At 35.4% G+C, this 23,849-nt stretch overlaps 1 protein-coding gene across 6 annotated transcripts in view; it reads right to left on the bottom strand.

Moving 5' to 3' along the window:
- Positions 1-735: 735 nt before the first annotated feature.
- Positions 736-23,849, bottom strand: part of PCDH17 (protocadherin 17) — an 89,789-nt gene continuing 66,675 nt past the window's right edge. For 4 of the 6 annotated variants that reach the window (XM_066545045.1, XM_066545046.1, XM_066545048.1 and 1 more), the window contains 2 exons: positions 13,226-13,300; positions 736-5,323 (listed from right to left, as the gene is read on the bottom strand). In XM_066545045.1, the coding sequence (XP_066401142.1) occupies positions 4,641-5,323; positions 13,226-13,300 (758 nt within the window). In that variant the 3' untranslated portion in view covers positions 736-4,640. Of the gene's footprint in view, positions 5,324-13,225; positions 13,318-23,849 lie in introns of all 6 variants that reach the window. The other 2 variants (XM_066545051.1, XM_066545050.1) reach the window with 2 other exon arrangements.

Raw genomic sequence — 23,849 nt, 5'->3', positions numbered from 1 at the left:
AGGATTTACACTATTGGGTATGTCATTGCTACAGTCACACAGGAGCAGACGGAGAGGGCCACACATTCTGAGGGATTGACCATAATCCTCAAATACATCAAAACCCAACCGAACAAAAGAGGTTTAAGAAAGTGTTAAATTATAACAAACTCATAATACCAGACATAGGACTGAGTAATACTTTTCCGAGCAATTTGTCATTGTTTACAGCAACATGAATAAAATTACTCACACTCCTAAGAAAGACACAATTAAAAAAGTTAAAAAGCAAAAACCAATTCCTTGCATTCTTCAGGTTGTCCTCCACTTCTATAATCAAGCAGTGTTTTGATCTCTCCTGCTAGGCTGACAATCTTTAAGAACTTACAGCCTCACTCCATTTATAATGTTTCTGGTGAACTCACACCAGTTTACTAAACCAAAATATCCTTTATTCAGCTCCATGTTTCTATGAGCAAATAACAGCCTGTAGGGATTCAGTGCATCAGCTGCTTAAAAGATAAACCTACCCAGCTTGATGAAAACTCTTCTCCACTTTCCTGTTGAGAGAAAACGGTTACACATTTCTAATAAATGAAGCAGGAACTGTCATTTTTTTGGCAAACTGATAACTAGCTGTAACAGCCGCATTGCCACAAGTTGCTTTTCCAAAGTAATTACCATCAGGCTCCCTGTGGTATGCAGTGTTTAACACATTTCTTCTGTGTTAATGAATGCAAAAGCAGGCAACACCACTATTAGTAATCGCTTTTTATTCGTAGTCCTCATTTTCCAGATAGGTCACATTAAACACAGCCATTAAACAATAGCGGTTGAGAAAAATCCATACAATGTATGCTGCTTTTGTTTGGTTTTTTTGTGTCATTCACCAGTCATTGGTGCAACTTTGAGCCATATGGGGAGACAGGGGCTGATAAATGAGAATGCCAACCTGTATCACAATTGGGCCAGAGAAGTCAAAACCTTAATCAGATTTCATTCAATTACACTTCAAGTCAACAAATCTTGATAGCCAAAACTCCCATTTAAATTAATGCAATAATAACTGCTGCCTGATGTCAAAAGAAAGCAATTAAACAATAATGAGTGGGTGTATGTTATGCTAGGCTTCAGACTCCTCCTTGACCTCAGCAATTTCCCTTCCATTTGACAGCAAGCAACATGAAAGCTTGTTTGAATGGTGTATCTTGCTCCACTATGAACAAAGTTTGACTTCTAGGGGTAACTTGGATTGGAAAACCTCTATCTTTAAGTGGTAAATCATGGTTCAAGAGAATCCTGATAAATATGCCAATTAAAGGAAAAAAAGTGAAAAAAGAAAGGTCTGATTTTGAGATCTGATTTGATTGGCCAATCGTATAAGGAACTCCCAGTTGCTGGCTTGTTTTAATTAAAAAAAGATACAGAATGCCTTATTTGCTATTCACAGTGTACAGTACAAATTTATTAGTTGCTTTACTTGCCACTCTTAGCTTCAACTTTCCTTTTATACTCTTGTGACAGATATTTCCTTTCAGTCTTATAAAGCATGTGTGTAAAAAATGAGAGAAATAACTCATAAACTTTATCTTTCATTCCTGCCTCTTTCTCCAATGGTGATAGTAGAGATATCACGAAGAAAAAAAACACTTTAAAATCTTTTGTGTGCAGTATGTCCTTCACACACAATCATGTTAATTTTGACTGAACCAGCAAAACTCACATTGTATAAGCTCTGCTGGTTTAGTGGTTCATTATGTATCCATTCTAAATTGTGAAATAATTTTTTTAACCTGGGATAATCTTATACTGGGAAGCAGTATGCCAGAGTTCTACAAAACAAGGCAGTTGAAAGACAAATTAAATAAAAGCAAGATTTCCTAAACTCTTCTATAAAGCTGTGAGTCATGAATTCTGAATACCTCAGAGTGGTAAATAAATAATCACTACTAAATACAGATAATGTGTTAAACAGCTAAAGCTAGTAAATCACTAGTGACAGAGAGCCTTAAGGTAAATTCCTCTTACATTGGCACAGCCCTTTCTCAGAATGTTGTGGTTTTTATGTCTTCGGAAACATACAATGAATTGTACAATTGGTTACTCAGTGTTAAAATCATTTATAAAATACACAAATCTCCATCACTTGACTGCATTTACATACTGGCGTAGATTTTGCTGAATAATGGATTTCACTGGCAGAGCTAAAGACTTGGTGCACAGACACTGAAGTGATGGGCACCACAGAAATACGTAGAAGAGACTGATCAAACAATAAGAATCCTCTCCACTATGGAATTTCAAGCTATCAAGCTATCAAGCAAAACCAATCTCGGGTCTCCTGGCCAAAAAGAAAAAAAAAAGGAAACAAAATTATATAACACAGACAACACCACGTTTTAGATACATAAATTGTCCAAAACATGGAGAGTAGCTTGATAAGACATGTACAAGATCCTTCCTTTTGCATGTACTTGTAGACATTTTTTAACAGGAGCTAAAAGCAAACTAAACTGTCAGAATTGGTGTTTCCCAAAGACAATTCATTGTAGGACTGACTAGCTAAAATCACCATTTAAATGCAATCCTTAGGCCAAAATAGGCTGTTGGGTAAACTTTTGTTTTTGCACTGATAAAAAAAATATGGCTTGTGGTATTTCAGATTGCCAACCCTTTTTATAAATGTTTTTATAGTACAGATTAAATTTAAGATAACAAATTAATAGTTTTTAAACAATGTGCCCTAGTGGTATTTCCAGCAGAGTATCTAAAGTATATAAGGGACAAATCCTGAGCTAAACATTTTATTCTTCTGTTTCTTCTTGTACTGTTTAAATTCATTTGTTCTTTTCCAAGTTTCATTCAATTTTGAATTGTTCAAATGCAATAAAAACATTCTTAAGAAACAATAATAAAAAGTAGAAGCTACATCCCAAGTTATTTTAAGTTATTCTGCAAATATTATTCAGATCAAAGGAAAACCTGACTAAAAACACCCCCCAGAATAAGCAGTATTTATCTAGAACTGCAGTAAGCTACTGCACATTCTAAATAATCAGATAAAATACTGCTCATGCCACATTGGCACTGACATGATTTTCAGCTCTATAAACTTAACATCAAAACTTTTTAAATGGTGGCATCTCTGAAGAATTCAATCAAATATCCTACATTGAACAGGCTGGCTGCATGTGTTGGGGAAAAAAAAAACCAAACCCAAGGAGGTTCCAGATGTTGGTTTGAGTATAATTTTCGTTATTAAACATGGGCTTGCAATAGAAGCTTCTACAAGGACTTGCACATAACCATGACTGATGGATGTATTTGTAGGCTGTTCAGTTAGCTCCATCAGCTCACTCAAACATATTTTGAACAGATTATGTACTGCAGTACTTCGTAGACCATACATTAAACAAGAGACTTTGCTCTGAGGCGCTGCTTCCCATATTCCATGGGGAAAAGGAAGCAGGAAAAAACAAAACTCATAGAGTTCGACAGCTACTGAGGCAACACTTGCCATTTACAATATAAGCCCAAATATTTTTGCAACACAACTATATATTAATTTAATAAAATACACAATATAGCTCTTATACACTCAACAATTTGGCTCATATGCACTGAATCTGCAATAAATCAATAAAAATATGTCATTTGATGTAAACACACTGAATCTTCTTACATTTGCACATTTAAATGACCATGTGATTTTTGTGGATGTCTGACATTTTCACTTTCCTGAGCTATTTTAGTGTCCACAAATGAATAAAAAAGTGTTAATAATGTTAATTTCTTTTCTGTATTACCGTTACGGTAACTCTTTTTTTCCAAAACTTTATTTCATTTCCTTTTCTTTTTTTTTAACTTATCACTAACTATTTATAGCTTTGTTGGACACTAAAATGCTAAATAGATATTAAAATCTTTTTTTTTTCATTTTATCAAGTGAATTAGCTTATGTGTGTGCAGGACAAGATGGACTATATAATTTTACATTTAACCTTAATATGATATGTAGTGTTTCATTAATGATGAGGATATGTTTTCTTGAATAATGATCTGGAATGGTTCTTTTTGTGTTACTGTTCTTTTTTTTCTTTTTTTTTTCGTATTTCATATTTGTGGCAGATAATTTCGTACATAAATGTTTACCACAAATGAATGTTAATGTTTGGTGTCGCTTGGACTACTACAAGAACTCTTTATAGGACTTTCAGTAGAAGCCTGTGGTGGCTGCTGGAAATTCACCACAGATCAGCATTATTCAACCCTGTTTTTCTTGGGGTTTATACGTAAACAGTAAAGTCAGCATCAGCTATTGAGGACAGTCTTAAAGTATCAGACGTATTTCCATTCCATCTTTCTCACACCTTCCTATCAGATTGTCAAAATGGCACTGTCTTTCCTTCTTTCATTTTGTTCTTGGTGTACTTGACTCTGTCCTAATGAAAGTTTGGTCACAATGAAACCAGTGTTATCTGTCAAAAAGAAAGAGCAGTGAAAAGAACATACTTGTGGGCACTTCAGATGTTCACTAAAAGCCTTAAAGCAGCATTGGTCTTCCTTCATTCCTGTAATTCTGTTACAACCAGGGAATTTATTTATTTACTTTCAATCAGCAGAAGAGGAATGCAACTGCCAGCCTGTCCTTATTCTCCCCCTTACTTTCTGATGGCCACAGGGTCACTTCCCCGACAGTCCTGCAAGAGCTTGTCTATTTCTCTCACAACTTCCTCGGCATCCACCGACTCCCTGCCTAGATCCCGGGCTGAACGGTCTAACTGCTCCAGAACAGAGTCCATCTCACTGGAGTCTCGGCTCACTCGGGAGTGCACGTCTGCAAAGGCCCTAGCCATCTGATCTGATGCAATGAAGGAAGAGTCCTTTGACTGTTTACTGGGCGATAGATACTGACTGTCAGTTGACAAGTACTGGCTGCTTGGTTCAGCCAAGGCTCCTGATTTCACTTCACAACCATCCAGTGGTCCTTTTGTTGAGGTGCAAGGCTCAATGCATGTCTTGGTTGGGCTGCTCGATGCTGAGGGAACCTCCTGAAGCAGAGGACTCAGGGCACGTTTGGCTTTTAAGTAAGGTTTAACATTGGCAATGAGAATAGTGTGCTCTCTCTTGTCTTTCCCAAATGTACAAAAAGTCTTTTTCCCAGTGGGATTCACAGTTTCATATGTCTCAGTCTCAACGTTAGCTTCAACTGTGGGTACAAAGAGATTTGTGCGATAATCTGCATTCTCAGCCTGACTGGCTGCAGGGAACTGTGGCATCCAACACCTGTCAGAATGACCAAGCACTCTGCATTCATCTGTGCAGTTAACACATTCTTCTTGTTCTGCAAAACAAAGCAGAAAGAGAAAAAACTCTAATTATAAGTGGATTTATTTAGTCTAATGAATAGGCGATGATCATCACGTGATGGGCTTACTTGACATCTGGTTTCTTAATTATGGAGAAAAAGAAGAAGCTGTAATTAAAATATTTCAGAAGGTTTGCATAAACCTGTTAGTTGAGACAATAGATTTATTTAACTCTGTTCTCCACATATTAAAGCATTCACACAGCCCAATGGAAGTATAAAGGGGTCATTAGAGACTCATTCTCAATGGAATTGAGCTTCATCTGTAAATTAATCTGCTGTAGGAATCTTTTAGGCTTTATTCTGTAAAACTCATGCTAGAAAAGAGTGAACAGTACTTAGGGAACTCAAAAGGAATTATAAGGATTAATTTTTCAAATCAAATGACTGAGCAATGACTGCCTTTCTGGAAATACAAACACTTCATAAAAATCAGCAAGCTGTTTTTTCCCTTTTGTCACCTCCATTTCATTTGTAATTGTTATGTTGTGTGACAGTCACAAAATAAAAAAAGGTTTCTTGAAAAGCCTACTTTTCCTGCTGAGAACAGAGAACTAGAATCTTCCATCAGTATGCATTAAATATAAGCTTGTCAAAAAGCGCATATTGCAATTTTATTAGACATGAGTATGGATCATATAATCAGTTTTCTCCTTTTTTGTTTTGGTGCAACTAAGTGAAAATGGATTTGCTCAATACATACAATTTGGAAGAATGACAAATGGTGACACACTATTTGAACTGATGATGTCTTCAGATAGGATTTCTATATTCCTATTTCTTTCAAAGAATATAGTTAAATGAGATTCCCTTGCTGCGCTTTTCTCAGAACAGAAGTTTTGGCATTTCTTATTCTACAATTCAATGAAAACTTTCTGTTTTAAAAACCTTGGCTTAAGTGTCATTTGCATTAAATATGTTACATTAGGGCCAATATTTACTGTCTTATAATTGTACTCACAACTCTAAACAACTATCAGGAATAAGAAAAATAATAAATAGTATAAATCCTTTTATTATCTCTAGGTTTCAGTTAACTATATATTGATCTTAATAATTTTTCTTTCATAAAATAGGCATATGGGTTCAATACTCTTTTTTTGAGGAATTTAGTATTTAAAAAGTGCATGGAATTCCATTTAGACCAAAAACTGTTAGCATACCTTTAAATATAAGGATGAAACACACATACAGACATGCAGAACAAGTCTTCAGAAAAGCAGAACAAACATGTTTAGCCAAAGGTAGGGAGAATTTAAGCAATCATCATCTTTCTAAATTAAAAAATAAATTCCTAGTAATCTTATATCATCACCTGATTATTGAATGATTGCACTGCAGAAACATGACAAAAGAAACACCAAAGATGATCTAAGGGAATCCAAGAGTATAAACCATTTTTCACATTTCTAAAAAGATATGAATAAATAGGACTTTAATTAAACTAAAATTGTATTATGTGACAGTGATGTTAACCTGCGATAATTTGCTCAGAACTGATATTTTTAGTGGTACAGTAGTATGAAAAAGTGTCATTCTGTATATGAGCTCCCTTCCTTGAAGGCTTTAAAATCTAAGTCTGGTGTAAACCCTGAAAAAATACCAAAAGCAAGCGAGAATTAGGTACAGGGACAACGGAACAAAGTGATTGTTGAGTAAAAGGATGTAATATAGGGGCCTTGTACATGAAATTCATAGAGGTGAGCCAGCCTCAGCCGTGTATCTGGAAAAACCATGGAATATGTCTTCCTGGAAGATATATCAAAACATATGGAAGATGGGGAGGTGATTAGATACAGACAACAACGCTTCATTGAGGACAGATTGTGTCTGACTAATCTGGTGGCTTTCTAGGATGGATTGAATGCATCAGTGGACACGGCAAAGTCTTTTGTAAGGCCTTTGATATGGTCAAATATTGATATGGCCACAATATTCTTGGTGCTAAATTGGAGATTGATGGATTTGATCATGGATTGTCAGATCAATAAGGTAGTGGCTGGATGGTCACATGCAAACAGCTGCAGTCAATGCCTCAAAGTCCAAGTGGAAACCATAATGAGAGGTGTCCCTCCAGGGTCCACACTCAGGCAAACATTATTTATTATCTGCATTAATGAGATGGACAATGGAACTGAGTGCACCCTAGAATCACAACAAGCTGAGTGGTGCATCTGGTTTCCTGGAGGGAAAAAATTCCATCAGAGGGACTGACAGGCTTGATAGGTGGGGGCACATGAACATCATGAAGTTCAACAAGGCCAAGTGCAAGGTCCTGTACCTGAGTTGGAGAAGTCAGTATCAATACAGAATGGGGGATGAACAGATTGAGAGCAGACCAGTTGAGAAGGATTGGGGCTACTGGTAGATGAAAAGTTGGACAGCCCAGACTGATGTGAGCACAGGCTGCCAATTGTTGACTGATGTTATGCACAGGCTGCAAAAACTAAAAGAAAGCATTAATCTGCTTTCTTTTAGTTTGTACATGAGGTGGAAGCTCTTTGATGTGAGAGTAGGGAGACAATGGAACAGATGTCCTAGAGAAATTGTTGATGTCCCATCACTTGGAGATTTCAAAGTCAGGTTGGACAGGACCTTGAGCAACCTGATCCAGTGAGGGACATTCCTGCCCATGGCATATATTTCAAGGTTCATTCTGACACAAACCATTCAATGATTCTATGATCTCCGAAGAAAACTAATCCACATGCTGATTTTAGTATCCAATAAAAACTAAAATTATGATGAAAAGCAGGAATAAAATAACACCAACCTTAGGACTGTAACAAAGTGGCAGAACTGAAAAGATTTTGAGGAAGAAATTTAAGTTTGTTGCGTTTGATTTTACTTCACTTGAATGAGATGGCATTGGTATGCATAACCACAGGGACAACATATGTGTGGCAATTGCTTAATGAAATGGGAGCCATACAAATGAAGGACATAGCTATACACCTCATTCCACCCATTAGTTCACCTCCACTAAAGTTCTCTTTATCTAGTTTTCTGGAGTTTCTACAGCATCAAACAGCTGCTGCTTTAAAACAGCCAAGGGAAACTGCTACTCTCTATCTCTAAAAAAAAAATCCCCAAACAACCAAACTACCTCCTCCTGCTCCAAAAAAAAAAAAATCACTCAGAAACATCAAACTCCACAAAACAAACCAAATCAATGTATTTTTAAAAACACCTTCATCTTCCTGATCCTTCAGAGTAGACTTGTGGCAAGTTCAGCCTCTAACTTTTAAAGTGGACTTACAGAAATAGGAGAAATAGGTGCTTTCTTCAGGATTTTCCCTAGCAGTACCTGAAGTTATTTTTTCTCTCATATAGAATTCATGACAATTCTGAGTCAAGGCTTTCTGGCACTGTTAAAAGTTTACCTAAACAACTAATCAGCTTCCCAACTAACTTTTATGTTGTAAGCTTAACTATCCTTTGTATGGATATTTGTAAACAATTTTGTTGCTTTATAACAAAAGACAAAAATAAAACTCTGCTGCACATTAGCTACCATAAAATGCTCAGAATTGCACAATCAATGGAGCAGTACTTTTCTCTGCTCCTCTCTTTTCAATTACTCTATCAAAGCAAAGCAAGATCCCTCTTTACTCTTTCCTTTCTCACAAAAAATAACCCAAACATTACAGTCTATTTCATTATACCACAAAAAAGCCATCTGTAGCAGGAAAATTCTTTCTGTCTTTCAAGTAGTAGTTCTATGTCATATTATCTTAAAATAAATTAAATAAATATTCATATATATATATATATGTAATCCTCTGCTCTGTACATTGACAACACACATATATATCTATATGAAATATAGGACTAGGAAATTCTATTTTCACACTGACTCTTTCTAAAACTCAACTGAACTGTATTTCTTTAAAAAAATAAATATTCCCTGAACTAAGATTGAAACAAACAAGCTGGGATTAAAGGTAAAGTTCAGAGAAGTACTCAGTCACTGGAAATAAGTACTGCAAACTTATTCAGTAGGTATTCTGTTCTTGCCAAAAGCTATGCTTTGAGATTTTCAACACTCATTAGGTTAATTTATTACAACCAAGTTATGTTTGAAGATTTATATTTTTAGCTCTCACACACATGCATACACATACACTGGTATGAGGAGGGGTCCGTCACAGGGTTTAAATTATTCATTACTGCCAACAAAAATACAAAGTTTGTTGGCAATCTCTAATTAAAAAAGATATATATCTATAGCATATATATGTTATGTATATATTGCATGCTCTATTTTCTTTCCCCTTCCCATTTCCTGTATTTTTTAAAGCAATTTTTATACTTGCATTTCTACTCATTGTATTGAATAACTTTCCATTTCTGCACCCTGGACATGGTAGCAGTGACTGAATTAAATATTAATCCAAAAAACCAGCAAAAAATACACTGAATGACCTTGACTGGAAACCCACCTGCTTTGCATGAGCTTTGTTTCTCTAGCCCTCAAAATCTCTGGCTTTGCATTTCATTCTTTAATATCACATCATAGGGAATGGATTTTGAGTATTGATTATCATACATTATAAGCTGCTTGTCTCACCATTAGCCTGTAATTTTGACTGCTACAGCTACCACACAACGAAGAAAGTCAAACAGGGATTTTTGTACTAGTAGAAGAAACTACAAACACGAAGTGAACTATCACCACCAAGGGCCAAATTAGTACATATAGAGAAAATAGAATCAATTTAAAGGTAAATATATAAATATATATATGTAAAATAGGTTATATGCTGTGCTGTTCAGCAAGATGTGCTGGTAGAGTGATATGCACCATCAGTCTTTATCTCTGTGCTTGTCTCCCTCTCATTGAAAATAAACCCTTAACAGTGCATGTGTGTACAATAAACAGAAGCAGTCTAGAGGTTTTCCCAACTCTCTGGAGCTTTAAGGGTAAACAGTCAGAAGTGCTTTATGCACTTAGGGGAGAACATACACTAAAATAGAACTGCTAAATTATCAGCTGTAGAAAGAAAAGGAAACAAGATATCTGTAAACAACAGTCGCCTAGATAGGAAACATATTCTGGATGGAAATTCAGAGATGGTGTAGGATGAGAGTTATACTGGCAACATATAAAATGTAATGCAAGGTATGTATTTTGGCAAAGCAGTATCTTATATATTTTATTCTATTAGCAGATGAGTTATATTTAATATCTGCCTTCTGTAGCAATCTAAGAGAAAAAGATTCTTTTATTGTGGTATCTGCAATTTCCTGCACTTTCTTTATAAATACTGAACAAAATTAATTGTGAGTACTGATTTCACCCTAAATATATTGCATTATGAAGTTAATTAATTAATGCTTTAGATAACTGGCTCTTTTCAATGGCTAAAACAGATATGTTATTTTGACTCACTAATTATATGAAATTTGCATAATGATAAAAAACAGGAAGCTCAAGAATTATTTTTTTAAGCAGTAACTCAATGGAAAAATCAAGTCAATAAATATAATGTTTTTTGCAATTTAACTAGTCCCTAATTATTTAAATTATACATACATAGAAAGCAAAAAAGCAAATTTAAAGTAAACATCAGCAGCCAAACAATTCTAAGAAATATTTTATGTACTACACTTATAGGATAATGAACATTATAGTCTATATTGAAGTACTCCATACAATATAATACTAAATGTCAACATTCCCATATATGGGAAATCAGAGTATAAATATATGTATACACACATATACATATATGCTTTTATATATATTTATGTAAATAAATGAATCTATGTGTATTTAAAGTCTGATTACCCCTATAAAAAGGTCTGGATATATAAATAGGCATAGACTTAGACCAACAGCTAGATCTATGCCATCCTATTCCTCACAAAACCTGTAAATTATTTTATCAAATTTTATTTGGAGTTAAACAAAGCAGACAGAGTAAGATCATTATGATTTATAAGATTTGAACTGATTGTCATTCAAGTGCATTCCTTCCTAAGAACTTCTCACTCACAAAAAACTCAAAAATGTATCTTTTTATTGCCATTTGTTCATCTACTAAAGACTAAATAAGAATATGTCTAGCTAAGTGCATGACTAAGTGCATGTTATTTTTAATTGTCCTAGGAAAGTCTATCATTCAGACATCCTTTTTTCTTTTTCAATGGGGGATGTCTTGTTTTTTGCTATTGCATAAACACCTTCTTCTAACTGACTATTTTTTAAAATTCCTTTCTATGAATGTGGAAGCTAAAAATAAGCCTTAATTGTCAGGGATGCTTCATAGGTTGATTCCATTGACTGAAATGACTATCAACAAACAGGTCCAAATAAAAAATAAACCAGAGGACCTATTTCAAAATATATGCTGCCTTTTTTTTGAAAGCATGCAGTTTCTCAATACCTCCACTCTTTAAATGCTCTATTCTTCATTGTGTTACAGTGAATAGTAAAAGCACATCTTTGATGACCCTTTTTTTTCATGACAAAGATCTGTCTGTGAATGAATACATATACACTGACTTGTGTAGATCAGCCTTGATGTTGTGAATTTTTGTTCATTATTTGAAAGTATTTCCATTTAGAATTTACTCAGTTACAAAACAAAGTGTAAAATTCTCTGCAGCTTATATTTCCCTGGTCTAACTAAAAACACAGTATTCTTGACTCTGAGGGTGGTGAGGTACTGGAACAGGTTGTCTCATTCCTGGAAGTGTCCAAGGCCAGGCTGGATGGGGTTTTGAGCAACCTGGTTTAGTGGATGGTGTCCCTGCCCATGACAGGGCAGTTGGAACTAGATGATCTTTAAGATCCTTTACAACTCAAACCATTCCATGATTTTATTTAAAAAACCTCCACCAACACCAGTACTTGTTTTAGACTAATAAAATAATTCTATGCTTCATATTTTCAATACCTTAAATAGATATGAAAGATCTGTATTTTCTGTACATATGTGTAAGCAGATGGACAATAAATGCCACATAATATCTAACAGAGGATGTAATTAACTCCGCTTTTCAGAACTTCAGTAATTCCTAAAATATGTCCAGAAAACCTTACAGAACTTACATTAAACGGTGACTTACTTTTTTTTTCTTTTTTTTTCTTTTTTTTTTTTAATTGAGACAGGCAATAGCCTTTACTAAAGAACTGGAAAGGCTATAAGTGGATATTTATTACAGGAGACAAATAATGTGTGCTTTGGCATGTCCTAAACACTGGGTCTATATGACATTTCTATTGAGAACAATCAGCTAAAGCACTACCTCTGTGGTTGGATTTCTGTTTAATTACAATTGATTTTGACATAAATGAGCAGAGATAAACAAATACTTCTATACTTCTCTTGCTGTTATTAAACAGAGCTGTCTCCTATCTGAGTATTTATATTGGCTTGTCTGTTTAAAGGCTCCTTTCAGTCAGGAAAAGCAATTATGTAGCTCAGATTAGCAAAATAACTGGCAGTAGAACAAGAGTGGACTGCCACATTTGTAAACCTCTTGGATCTATGTTTTTCTCCTCATATTATAAATACAAGTTTCTGAGGTTTATAATCCTTACACATTTTCCCACAGGTGATGCTGGGTTTTTGTTTAGTTGGCTTTGTTTGCTTGTTTTCTAGATACAGGATAAAGACAATATATGTTTTTTATTGTTATGACATAAAACACTTCAAAAGCCATAAAAGCATGATGACCTATGGATTTAATTCTAGTTCACATTTGTCCTAGACAATAAATATTGGAGGAATATTTCAGGATTACAGGGAGCACCATGAAAAATTTAAAACATTTCTTACAGAAGTATGCTTTAATTAAATGATTACAATTTAATGACAATCACATATTTTTATTAAAAACAATATAAGAGAAAGAAAATATTTGTGTTACCTGAAAATTTTCCATCCTCACAGCGGGCTGGTCCACAGATCCCAACAATGGGTCTTTGGCCTCTGCCTTGCTGTTCTGGAGGCAAATCAGACCTGTGAGTCACAGACAGGGATAGGCTCTGCTTCCAAAATTCACAACACTGTCAAAACTTCTGCAACAGAAAAACAGCTTCTACCTGTGACCCAGACACTGCTCATGGCCCTTGAAACTTTTCGCTAATTTTCTCAGTGGTACAAACACACAATTCTATATTTGGCAGTAAACTGAAAACATCTAACTAGTAAAAAGTATGTCCCATTTCTTCCTAATAGAGGAGAAAGAAGAAAATGGACACCCAGTCTTGATTTCCGCTATTTGCCTATAAGTTGGCTGGCCCTGACTCTAATTTGCAGTGAAAAGACCATACAACAGTCATGAAACAGTCATTTTGACCTCTTCCCCATCCCACATAAGAAAGTCTTCCTGGCCCAGGGCTGCAGGTAGAAAATGCACAAAGGCTAGATGAGCCAGCCCTGCACTTAGCTGAGAAGCTACTGGGAAACTTTAGCAATATGACACATTGATAGTTTTAAACTCTAAATCTTTGTTGTAGAGCCCCAAGCTGTTTCCTGAGAAAGAAGGAAAACTAAACTGCGATAATTAACAGAAGAGGACAGCCTCATGGATCTTTCAGAAAGCACATTTTTAACATTTTTAACATTTTCACTCTTGATCAAGGCAGTGCAAAAGATATTACAGTGGCATTGTTTCAGCACTAGCATCTACAAAAGCAATGATTCTTAAATCTGAAACTTAATTGAATCTGTGTAATCATTTGCACAATTTGCATGATATTCACATTCTTTTTACTAACTTTATTGTGAGCTAGTCATAATTATAGTATCAATGATTTCCATATCTAATTTGCAGCACTTAGTAAATGCTGCATATTGTAGTGCGGCAATGCTTATAATCCAGTCATTAACCAGGACCATTGTGAGCCCGCCTATACAAATATTAACAGATTGTAGAGTTAGAGACAAAAGGTAACAAGTGATTATGACAAACAAAAGCAATGAATGGGAAGAAAAGACAACATTAATGAAAATATAATCATGCTGTTGACATTTCCTAAAAATACCAATATAAAAGCTCCATAATTTCAAGGAGCTATCTCCATCTGTCAGACCATCAAGCCACCAGTGATGAGCTATATGTTACACCACTGAACTTTCCTTAAGAGTTGCCAATTATCTCAGTGTAGAAATCTTTAATTAGAAGGTACCAAGCTTTTCGCTTTGCAAGCTTGCCTCAAATTTGGATATAATAACTTGTTTACAGATATTGACTGAGGAGGGTGCCACTGAGGAGAGAGACATGAAAGGTTTCTGAAGAAATCTCAATGTTCTTTTGATGGCTCTGTTTACATCCTGACTGTAGGTAGACTCTGTTTAATGGAAGTCTGTCAGCCCCTGTGTAGGAGCCTGGTTTTGTCCGAAACAAAATCAATGCAGTAACGCTCTTCAAATGGTACCTGTTTTCCTTTGCAAAATCTCATAAAAACAATTACAAAGGCTGCATGGATGCTGAACCATTCAAAATCTGAATGGCCACTTTGGTGAAAGAGAGTATTTTTCCTCCCCATTCCTGCTAGTATGCCTGGATTTACATTCAAAACCTCTTTTAACAGCCATAATGAGACCATGTGGGTTTTATACTGACAGATGGAAAATCCTACTGGGCATCATAGTCTGCTTCAAGGGTTGATGTCGTAAGCAGGTCATATACTTTGGACTTCACGGAAGGTTTACAATGCACCTGACAGAATAGGAGGAAGAACACTTTTCATGTTGCTGCTCTCAGAAAAAACTTTAGGTTGTCTAGACATCTTAAGGAGCTCTCACTTGGACATAGAGATGCAGAAATATCTTCTTACAAAAGAAAGACACTTTTAAGAGTTTTGTGTAGAGTCCTCCCCATGCTAAGTAATGTATTCATTATCATACAGTTAGAGGGTCCCTTAGACTATTATTTAGAAGATTTCTGGTGTGTTGTTAGCACTTTCCAAAGAGATTTGCAGAATGGGCTTACCCTATTAATTAAGTTTCATAATGCTATCCTACTTAACTTTCTGCCTGGATAGTGCTCCAATTAGATCAATCAGAAAGGATAATTAAGGATGTCTTTTTCAATTCTGACTCTCTAAATATAACCAGTTTGGCAAAGAGAATTATACATGTAAACAGATTCAGTACCACATTTTCAGATTCTCCATGAACAGTGAATTAATTTCTGAAAGACACTTACTGAAGATATCTAAAGAATATACACATCTTCCTTTTCCCAGATCCTTCATCAGAACTCTTAAGTTACAGATAACCTTCTTATATTTCAAGGATTGAGGAGATTATAGATATTAACACCACTAATACAGAAGAATCTCTTCTACTAGTTACTTTTATGTGCAGCAGTTCAGCTGCTCAACTGAGACTCACCTTTTTACTTGTCAACTTTTCATTTGTTATAGCTTCAATTTCTGAACTGATGTCAGACTACTTTGATGCAACAAAAGACAGCTTTAAGAAAAATTGTCAATTTGGGGAATTATTTCCAAAGATGTTGTCATTATGTGTTCCTTGTTTTCACTAATATCTTCACTTTTTAAGCCTGGTAAGTATTGGAAGCTATTTTTCTGGTGTCTAGCAACCGCTAATCTGAGCCATGTTCTTACAAAAAGTGTATTCTAGTCTTGGAGATAGACTTAAAAGCTAATTACAGATATCACCACCAAGTAAGATGCAGTCAGGGTAATTTCTGTTAGCTGTGCCCTCATCTTACTTATCTGAACACCCTACAAAGGAAATCAGCAGTGAGGCATTAGATAAGTTAAACACTGTTCTGGTAAAGCAAGTAAAAGATGCAGCTGCTAAATTTAAAGCTGCAGGAGGATTCAGAATAAGCCAGTTAACATCAATCTATTGACATTCCTTAAGAAAATCTTTACTCTGTAGAGATGATGAAGATACTACATCCCTAGAAATGGGGAAAACCTGCTATAAAATGCAGTAAAACCTACTCTAGGTATGGATCATTGTCAATTTTCTCAGGGTATTTAAAGGAATCTTTTAATTTACTGGAACTCATCACTATAATATTTACTTCATTTAGGGTTTAATGTATGTTTTACAACATTATTTTAATGGGTTCCCCTACTCCCAGGCTTATTGTTTTAATGCAGAAAAAAGGCAAGAGGCCTGCACAGTTATTATTAGCTTGAATTCTAATTATCACAGATAATGGAAGCAGAGAAATCTGAGCCCCAATACCTAATGCATGATTCTTCAAAAATAGCTTCTGGGTTTCCTAATAAAAATCGTAACTTTGCTTTGTTTTTCTTTAAGAAGAAGAATTTCTTTAATTCCCAAGGAGATAAAAATAAAGCACCATATCTAAAAGTAAGGCTCAGCCTGACCTTGAACAAATTCTGTAAGGAATTAAGGTGAGAAAAATTTTTCTTATGGGAAAGAAAATCAAACATTTTTGTTGTTGTTTTGTTTCCACCTGTTACACAGGTGCCTGTGCTAAGGTGTGGTATGTATACCACTTCTCAGGTACCTAAGAAACAGTCTAGCAGAGCTCTAAACTTATTTGTAAGCTCTCAAGTGACTCTGCAGTTCCAGCTGAAGATGGATACAAGGCAGCTAATTTGCTACCACCAAGGGAAAATGTTATAACACAAAAACATTCCCTCCCTTAGCTTCAAAACTGTCGAGTGCCTAGGGAGCCTGACTATTTGTAGAGCTGATACTATGCATATGCTTCCCCTGTAACTGTTACATGCATACATCTGGCATCTGTCTCTGTGTTAAACATACTTAATTGTCCCCACTATTGCTGTGTAGAAATCCTCTAACCTAGATGGGTAATGTGAAAGAAATAAATTAAAGGGTTGAGATGAATTTTTTTTTTGTAGCATTATTTTTGCATTATTGGCAAGATTTCCAATGAACTCTGTACTATGGCTATAATAAAAATATTTTAGCTGTGCCTTCTTATAACTTTGGGTAGAGATTATGTTTTTGTCTTCGCATGACATTTGCACTTTGAATAAATCTTTTAATCAAATAGTGTTGTTTTAACTGGAACTCTTTTTTTTCTATTTATTCTTCCTTTATTTTTTTCCTGTCTTGGTTGTTTATGACCCCTCTTTTATCCACATCAGACTTCAGAGCTTTTAATCACTTGCTAGACATAGCTGAACAGATTTTGAAGATATGCCATTTTTTTAGGTGTTATTGGGGTACTCTACGTGGTATTACATTATTCAGATCGCTGTTGCCAGCAGAGTCAAGACTCAGGCAAAGAACTTGATTTCAGATTTCAATATATTTTTAAAAGATCAAAGAGCATGGAAAATCTTGTTCTTTGGTTAGACAGACCATGCAGAACAGTAATATTCTGAAAGATGGAGGTAGCTGCATAGAACTAATACTAAATTGAAGGCCTTTTGAAGTTACTTTTACCTTTGTGTCAATGTTCATCTCAAAATCCTCCAGCAAAGTAAAAAAATGCTTTTAATTGAGAAAACACACAGAAATGAGTTCTTCCAGTAAAATAAGAAGAGAAAATAAAACAAAAATAAAGTTACTGGTTTGACATCTGAAATTAGTCATGATAGCAAAGATGAAATGTCCTCAAGGTCCTTCTTCTACTAGGATTTATTTCTTTGAGCAAGACTGTAAAGCATAGACTTTCCTAATGCAACTGTACCTGCCCAAGTCTATTTAGAACTCAAAGTAAAGCTATTCCTACAGCTGAGATCTTCTGAAGAGCTTGACTTCCTCCTAGCATGTGCATTAAACCCTAGGAAATAGGAAGACAGGCCACAGGTTTTTCACCTCTCCTGTTAAAACTTTTACTATCATGCAACAAGCAAACTAGAGAGTGCTTCCATTTAAACTCCTGTGTAAGGGAGAGTTCTTGTCAGTCAAGGAACTGAATAAAAGCTCACAGGATGTAGATTCTGACGCTGTGTATTAGTTTCATCAGTGACATAGCACATAGCAGCAGCTATAAACAGAATAATTTCATTCAACAAACAGAGAAAGTCATAATCTAATTTTTGACAACTCAAATTAGTCTAAAATTCTTATGTCATCTCTGGAGATAATGGAGAGGAATGGTTTCAGAGAGCCATTTAGAATGCCACTGAAAAGATCCAGACCTAGGACTCTCCATACACAGGTCTATCTATCTTCACATGCACAGAGTTGATGTCCTGAAGTTGTCTTTGTCTGTGTTAGGGATATATATCAGCTGGTCTGCCTTTTCCTATAAGCTAAGATTTTCAGCACTCAGAAAATTGTCTGCTTTGTGTCTAAGAGCCCAATATTTCCTAAAGTAATGTAGGTGGGATTGACATATGTAACTCAGCAACATGAGTCCCCCTTACAACAATGTGCTCCTAATGAACATTGTCCTACCATTGGTAAGAAAATAGTCCCTTTGCAAACTAATAGCTAAGTGATTCCATGCACACATAAATCCTGGGAAATCCACAGAATATTTGTCAGATCAAGTTTCATGGTATTTTTCCACTGAGCTATTTTCAGGAAAAAGCAAACAAATTTCCTTCTTCCCTTGTACTGTGATAAGCATGCTTATAACAAGCTACTGCTTTTTTTTTTACAGAATTAAGACTTGTGACAAATTGCTGCACTTTGAATGCCTGAAGGAACACATTGGGATCTGATGTTCTTCATTGAGGAAAATTGTAGCTGATCCAGACCCCTCTCGCAGTTACAGCCCTGACTCCAAGTTCATACCAGGAGCATAGCAGGGAGTGACTGTGCTGATGTATAGATTCTTCCACAATTACAAAGGATATTTGACATGGAGTGAAGTGGCATTTTATTTTAATTCCAGAAATTTAGCAAGAGAAATCCAGATGTGATGGTCAACTCTGTCTCCAGAGCAAGCCAGCCTAATGTTGCCAACTTAACCAGAACAGCATCCTTTCTCCTGAAGGAATCTGGGGGCAGAGCCAAATCTTCTGTCCAGCCATACCTTGCTTTTTGCAGCACAGGCTCTGCTGGCTCACAGACCTAGCTGAATCCTAAACACAGCAGAGTACTGGACAACTTGTAAATCTATTGATATAGAGCAGCATATTTGGAATTCCCACAAGATGCTGATTCCATTCTCAGAAATCTCATCTCAAATTTTTTTTTAAAGGCTGAGTGGGACTGAGCTCTTTCATTCATTAAATCTGTTGCTTTCAAAATCAGCTCAAGTATTCCTTCTTTAAATAAATTCTCAGCTAGCATTTGGCATGTACTTTTTCATTCAACATCATTAAGTTGGTATCTCAGAGAGCCAAACTATGGTGATAAACAACTGTCAACACCTTTGTTCATAAAATACCAGTCACAGTCCTCTGAAAAACTAATACACTTACTTAGCAGTTATTTTTTTCTTTAAACATAATCAAGAGGAAAACCAATGATGGTAATCCTGTAAGTGTATCTGCATTATCAAATGATCTTATGAAATTTTACCACAGCTAGACTTAGGTACTACAGCTTATTGGTCTTCATGATATACAAATAAATTCAATTCCAGCTTGATGTTACAAATGATCCTCAATTCGTTCATTTGCAGTTCATTGCACCTGCACTTCAAGAGGTTTTTCAGAGCCTCTACTCAACAGAGAAGTAAGGCTAATACTCACAAGATACACTGAGATAGAATCTGTCAGGGTAGATATTTTCATGTTTAGACATGGGTTTTTTGGTAGCTAAGGGCTATTAAAAAGTAAATAATTATATTAAGAAAAAGTGGAACTAGTATGGGAAAATAAAGGGCAATTCTTAGGCTAAACACTGAATAAAAATCAGACTTATGTAAGTCTGATTTTAAAGACAAAAAACAAAAGAGAAGAAATAATATATTAAATTTAAATGTTTATGTAAACCATCTTCCCTAAAGTTTCCTATGACTAATTCATTAGAAATTAATTTGTTTGAAATCTTTATTTGAAAAAATCATATCTAAAGTAATATATTTATTTTGCTTACTGTGAAAATCTGTTTTCTAAAACAATCAGCAAATGTTGTTCTGGAATGTAATTGTCTATTAGATTTCAAAGAGGTAATCAAAGAGGGGTAAAAACACAGGATAAATCTTTTTACACAAAGAGGGATATTTATATTTCAGTCACTTTTTATTTTCTGACTTTGGAGAAGAAAATGCAGCATTTTCTATATGCTTTCAGTGTCCCAGTTAGCCTGCTCCAACTATGATGACAACATGCATCTTTGATGACATGGATGAATACATCTAAAATTCAAGGCTTCCTCCTAGCAAAACTGTAATCCAGTACAGAAGGTCAATGACAGCCTGCCTTTTAAGGCCAACTCTTTGTGAGTAGTAAAGCAGCATTTTTTTGTTAGGATTTTTCCCTCTGCTTTGCTATCTGATTTCTGCAGGGACATGCATCTATTTACCACACTAAATCCTGTTGTTCATCATCTTTTGCATGTAACATATTCTTTATTCATTTACTACAAGTAGACAAACAGAACTGGCTTTTTTGTCAGCAGTCTCCAAAGACATAGTCAATGCAGATCTAGCTAATCCCTCCTACTTATTGTTCAGCAATCAGTGTCTGCCAATAGGATTTGGGAATCCCAAAAGACAATGTTTAAAGGGAAGGGTTAAATTCAGCTTGTGTAATGCTATTCTCTGTTCGTGGGATAATTCATTATATTCAAGGAATCTGTTCCATGGAGGGACCAAAGGCTGCCAATTAAAATAAATTAAACTGGATGGACAGCCATTTGAGTGAGTGAGATTTCTGCCATGATCTGAAGCAACTTTATTAATGGTGAGAAGCTATGTTGGTAGAGACAGTTCTTTTAATCTGCTCCAAAGGCCCTCATATTTCTTGCAGAAAGTTGCATTTGGGAGGTCTAGAGTTAAGCTCCCTGAGAAGCAAGGATATTAAGAGAAACCTGCTGGGGTACTTTATTTAACATTAAAGTGAATTTATCAGCTGCTCCCAACTTTTTGAGAGACTAATTGAATTATCAAAGGCTGCAATGGGAAATGTAAAGCCTTCTGAGAACAGATTTGTAATATAGATAAAATCCTTAACTCATGTCATGTGATTATCTTAAAATGTAGAAACAGCCCGGGTGCTAAAACACACCTGAATTTTAGATTTCTTTTGCCTGTGTAAAGCCTCCCTCGACCCACCAAAATTATGGGAAAAGTCAAATGTTTGGAACAGGAAAAAAGACAAAATTATTTTAAAACATCTATTCTGTGTCCCCTATCAATGTCTTCAGGTATGCTAGGTGGTCACTAGGGTAAGGTCTGTCAAATTTGCTGCTCAGCTGTTTACAGCATAAATTTTAATATTTCAGTTTCAAAGGCTTTCAGAAAGAGTATGCAATATTCCTCATTTTCAGTGAGACCACACATGACTAAAATCAAAGATGAATTCATCATCTTAATGAACTTGGGCATATAATAGGGATGAAAAATCTGTTATTAGCCTAGACAATTATTTAATCTGTGAAGGCTCAACCTTGCTTAATATTTGCAAGATAATTATCTGAAAATGTATTTTTATTTTTTAATATGTCACTTCCATATACATATTGGTGTGGAATTGTGGAACAGATCCTGGCAAAAGAGACCAGTGCTTGGGAGTGTGTGAGTTTGAAAACGTTAAGGAACAAAGGCCACTTATTGCATCCCACAGGCATTTTGCAAGTGATTGCTTTCATATACATAAATAGTAATGTTCACAGGGATGTTGTTGGATTTATATCATAAAGCCAAAGCTTTTTCTACAATACCTAAATTATCTCAAGTACTTAATTACCCTACTAACAATTATAAATAATTATAAAAATACCTATAAATGGAGAAAAAACGCCATGTTAAAATTGAAACTATGAGTAAAGCTTTCAATACTTGCACGGCAGAACAAAAGATATGCAACTAATTTTGCACCTGTTAGCCTCCTATGCTTCAATCAACTGCAGTTACAACAACCTGGAGGAAAACACTGCATGAAGAGGTGAAAAGAGATGATTCTAAGAAGTGTGAATACAATTGTATATACACACTAAATTCATTTCAGAGTTCAAGGACATTTGTTAAAATGCTTTCTCTTACCAAGCAGCTTTAAAAGTATTTGAGAAAAAGCAGATAAAGAATCACAAATAGTGGATAATTTAATAAGATGCTATAAGACATCAGAAAGAACATACACTGCAATCTTATTCAATGATAAAAGAGCATCCTCTCCCATGAATACAACTGGTGATAATTGCAAGTAATTAGTAACTATACCAGGAACCAACAGCTTATTTCTTATGCACAAAGCAAAGCAGTCCGAACACATGCTGAATTGTTTGCATTGTCCCTTTTATGGGGACCTTTATTCATTTTTTATTTATCTCCCTTTTTATTTATCTCCCTTTTATGGAAACCCTTTTATTTATCATCCTCTTATGGAGACCTCTTAGAGAAGTGCAGAATACATCATTCAGTAAAGTGGACCTGGGAACAGATCAGGAGGATATCCCTACTTTTTTCTTATAAATAGAAATATTCTGGTTTTATGAGAAGGGAAAGAGAGGTACAACAGCCCCCTGAATTCAATTAATGTGTATTCTTTCAATATATGCAAATCAAGTGTCTTTCCAGAGTTCCAAGAGCCTCAGAAGTAAGTGTGCTTGTCCCTGATTTTTGGAGAGTCATTTCACTGACAATTACAGATTTCATAGAATATTCTGGGTTGAAAGGGACCCACAAGGATCTTTGAGTTCAATTCTTAAGTGAATGGCCCGTACATGGATCGAACCCAAAACATTTGCATTATTAGCACCATGTTCTGAACAACTTCACAAATCTTAGCGGCCCACATCTTTTAACTTTCCACCTGTAACCAAAGAGAAATTGAACTTTTTCGAAATTTTGAATATTTTTTGCAAGGTTGGGTGGGGCTTTGAGCAACCTGGTCTAGTGCAAGGTTACTCTGTCCCTGGCAGGGGGGTTGAAAGTCAATGGATCTTATCTTCAAGGTCCCTTCCAGTACAAGGTATTCGATGATTCCCTGATTCTATGCTGTTTGTCCCACTAAAATGTGTATTTGTGACAGGTGTGTCGTCCTTGAGCTGCTCCAAGGGGCTGTTAATGTTCCTGTGCTTGTTTCTGTCCCTTAGACTGGTTTCTGTTGCACTGCCTACAAAGATAATATGGTTATAATATCACATAGTGCCATGAGCAGTGGAACTAATTAAAGCTTCTCTTCTGAAAATTTTTATATTGACTAACATGTCTTGGAAGACACAGTCTGCTTGAAGCTTTCTAAGTAACTGAGGCTTTGTTAATGACTCTCTTCAGTCAAGAGGCTTCAGCATCTAATAATCTGTGACATTAGTTTTCCACTGATATTGAACTCTTAAATAGTCCATTACAGCTGTCTATATCCACAAAATTCGTGGAAACTTACTTTTCAGTCCTGCGTCCTTGGATAGATACTGGTTCAGAAGTTATGGGTAATCAGGGAAATGTGCAGATGCAGAATGTAATTTCATGGGTTTATTACTAAAAACCCTGAAAAAATATC

Source organism: Molothrus aeneus, chromosome 2, assembly GCF_037042795.1.
Source record: "Molothrus aeneus isolate 106 chromosome 2, BPBGC_Maene_1.0, whole genome shotgun sequence".
In the NCBI taxonomy this organism is placed as follows: Eukaryota; Metazoa; Chordata; class Aves; order Passeriformes; family Icteridae; genus Molothrus; species Molothrus aeneus.
This window is presented reverse-complemented; position numbering and strand designations above follow the sequence as displayed.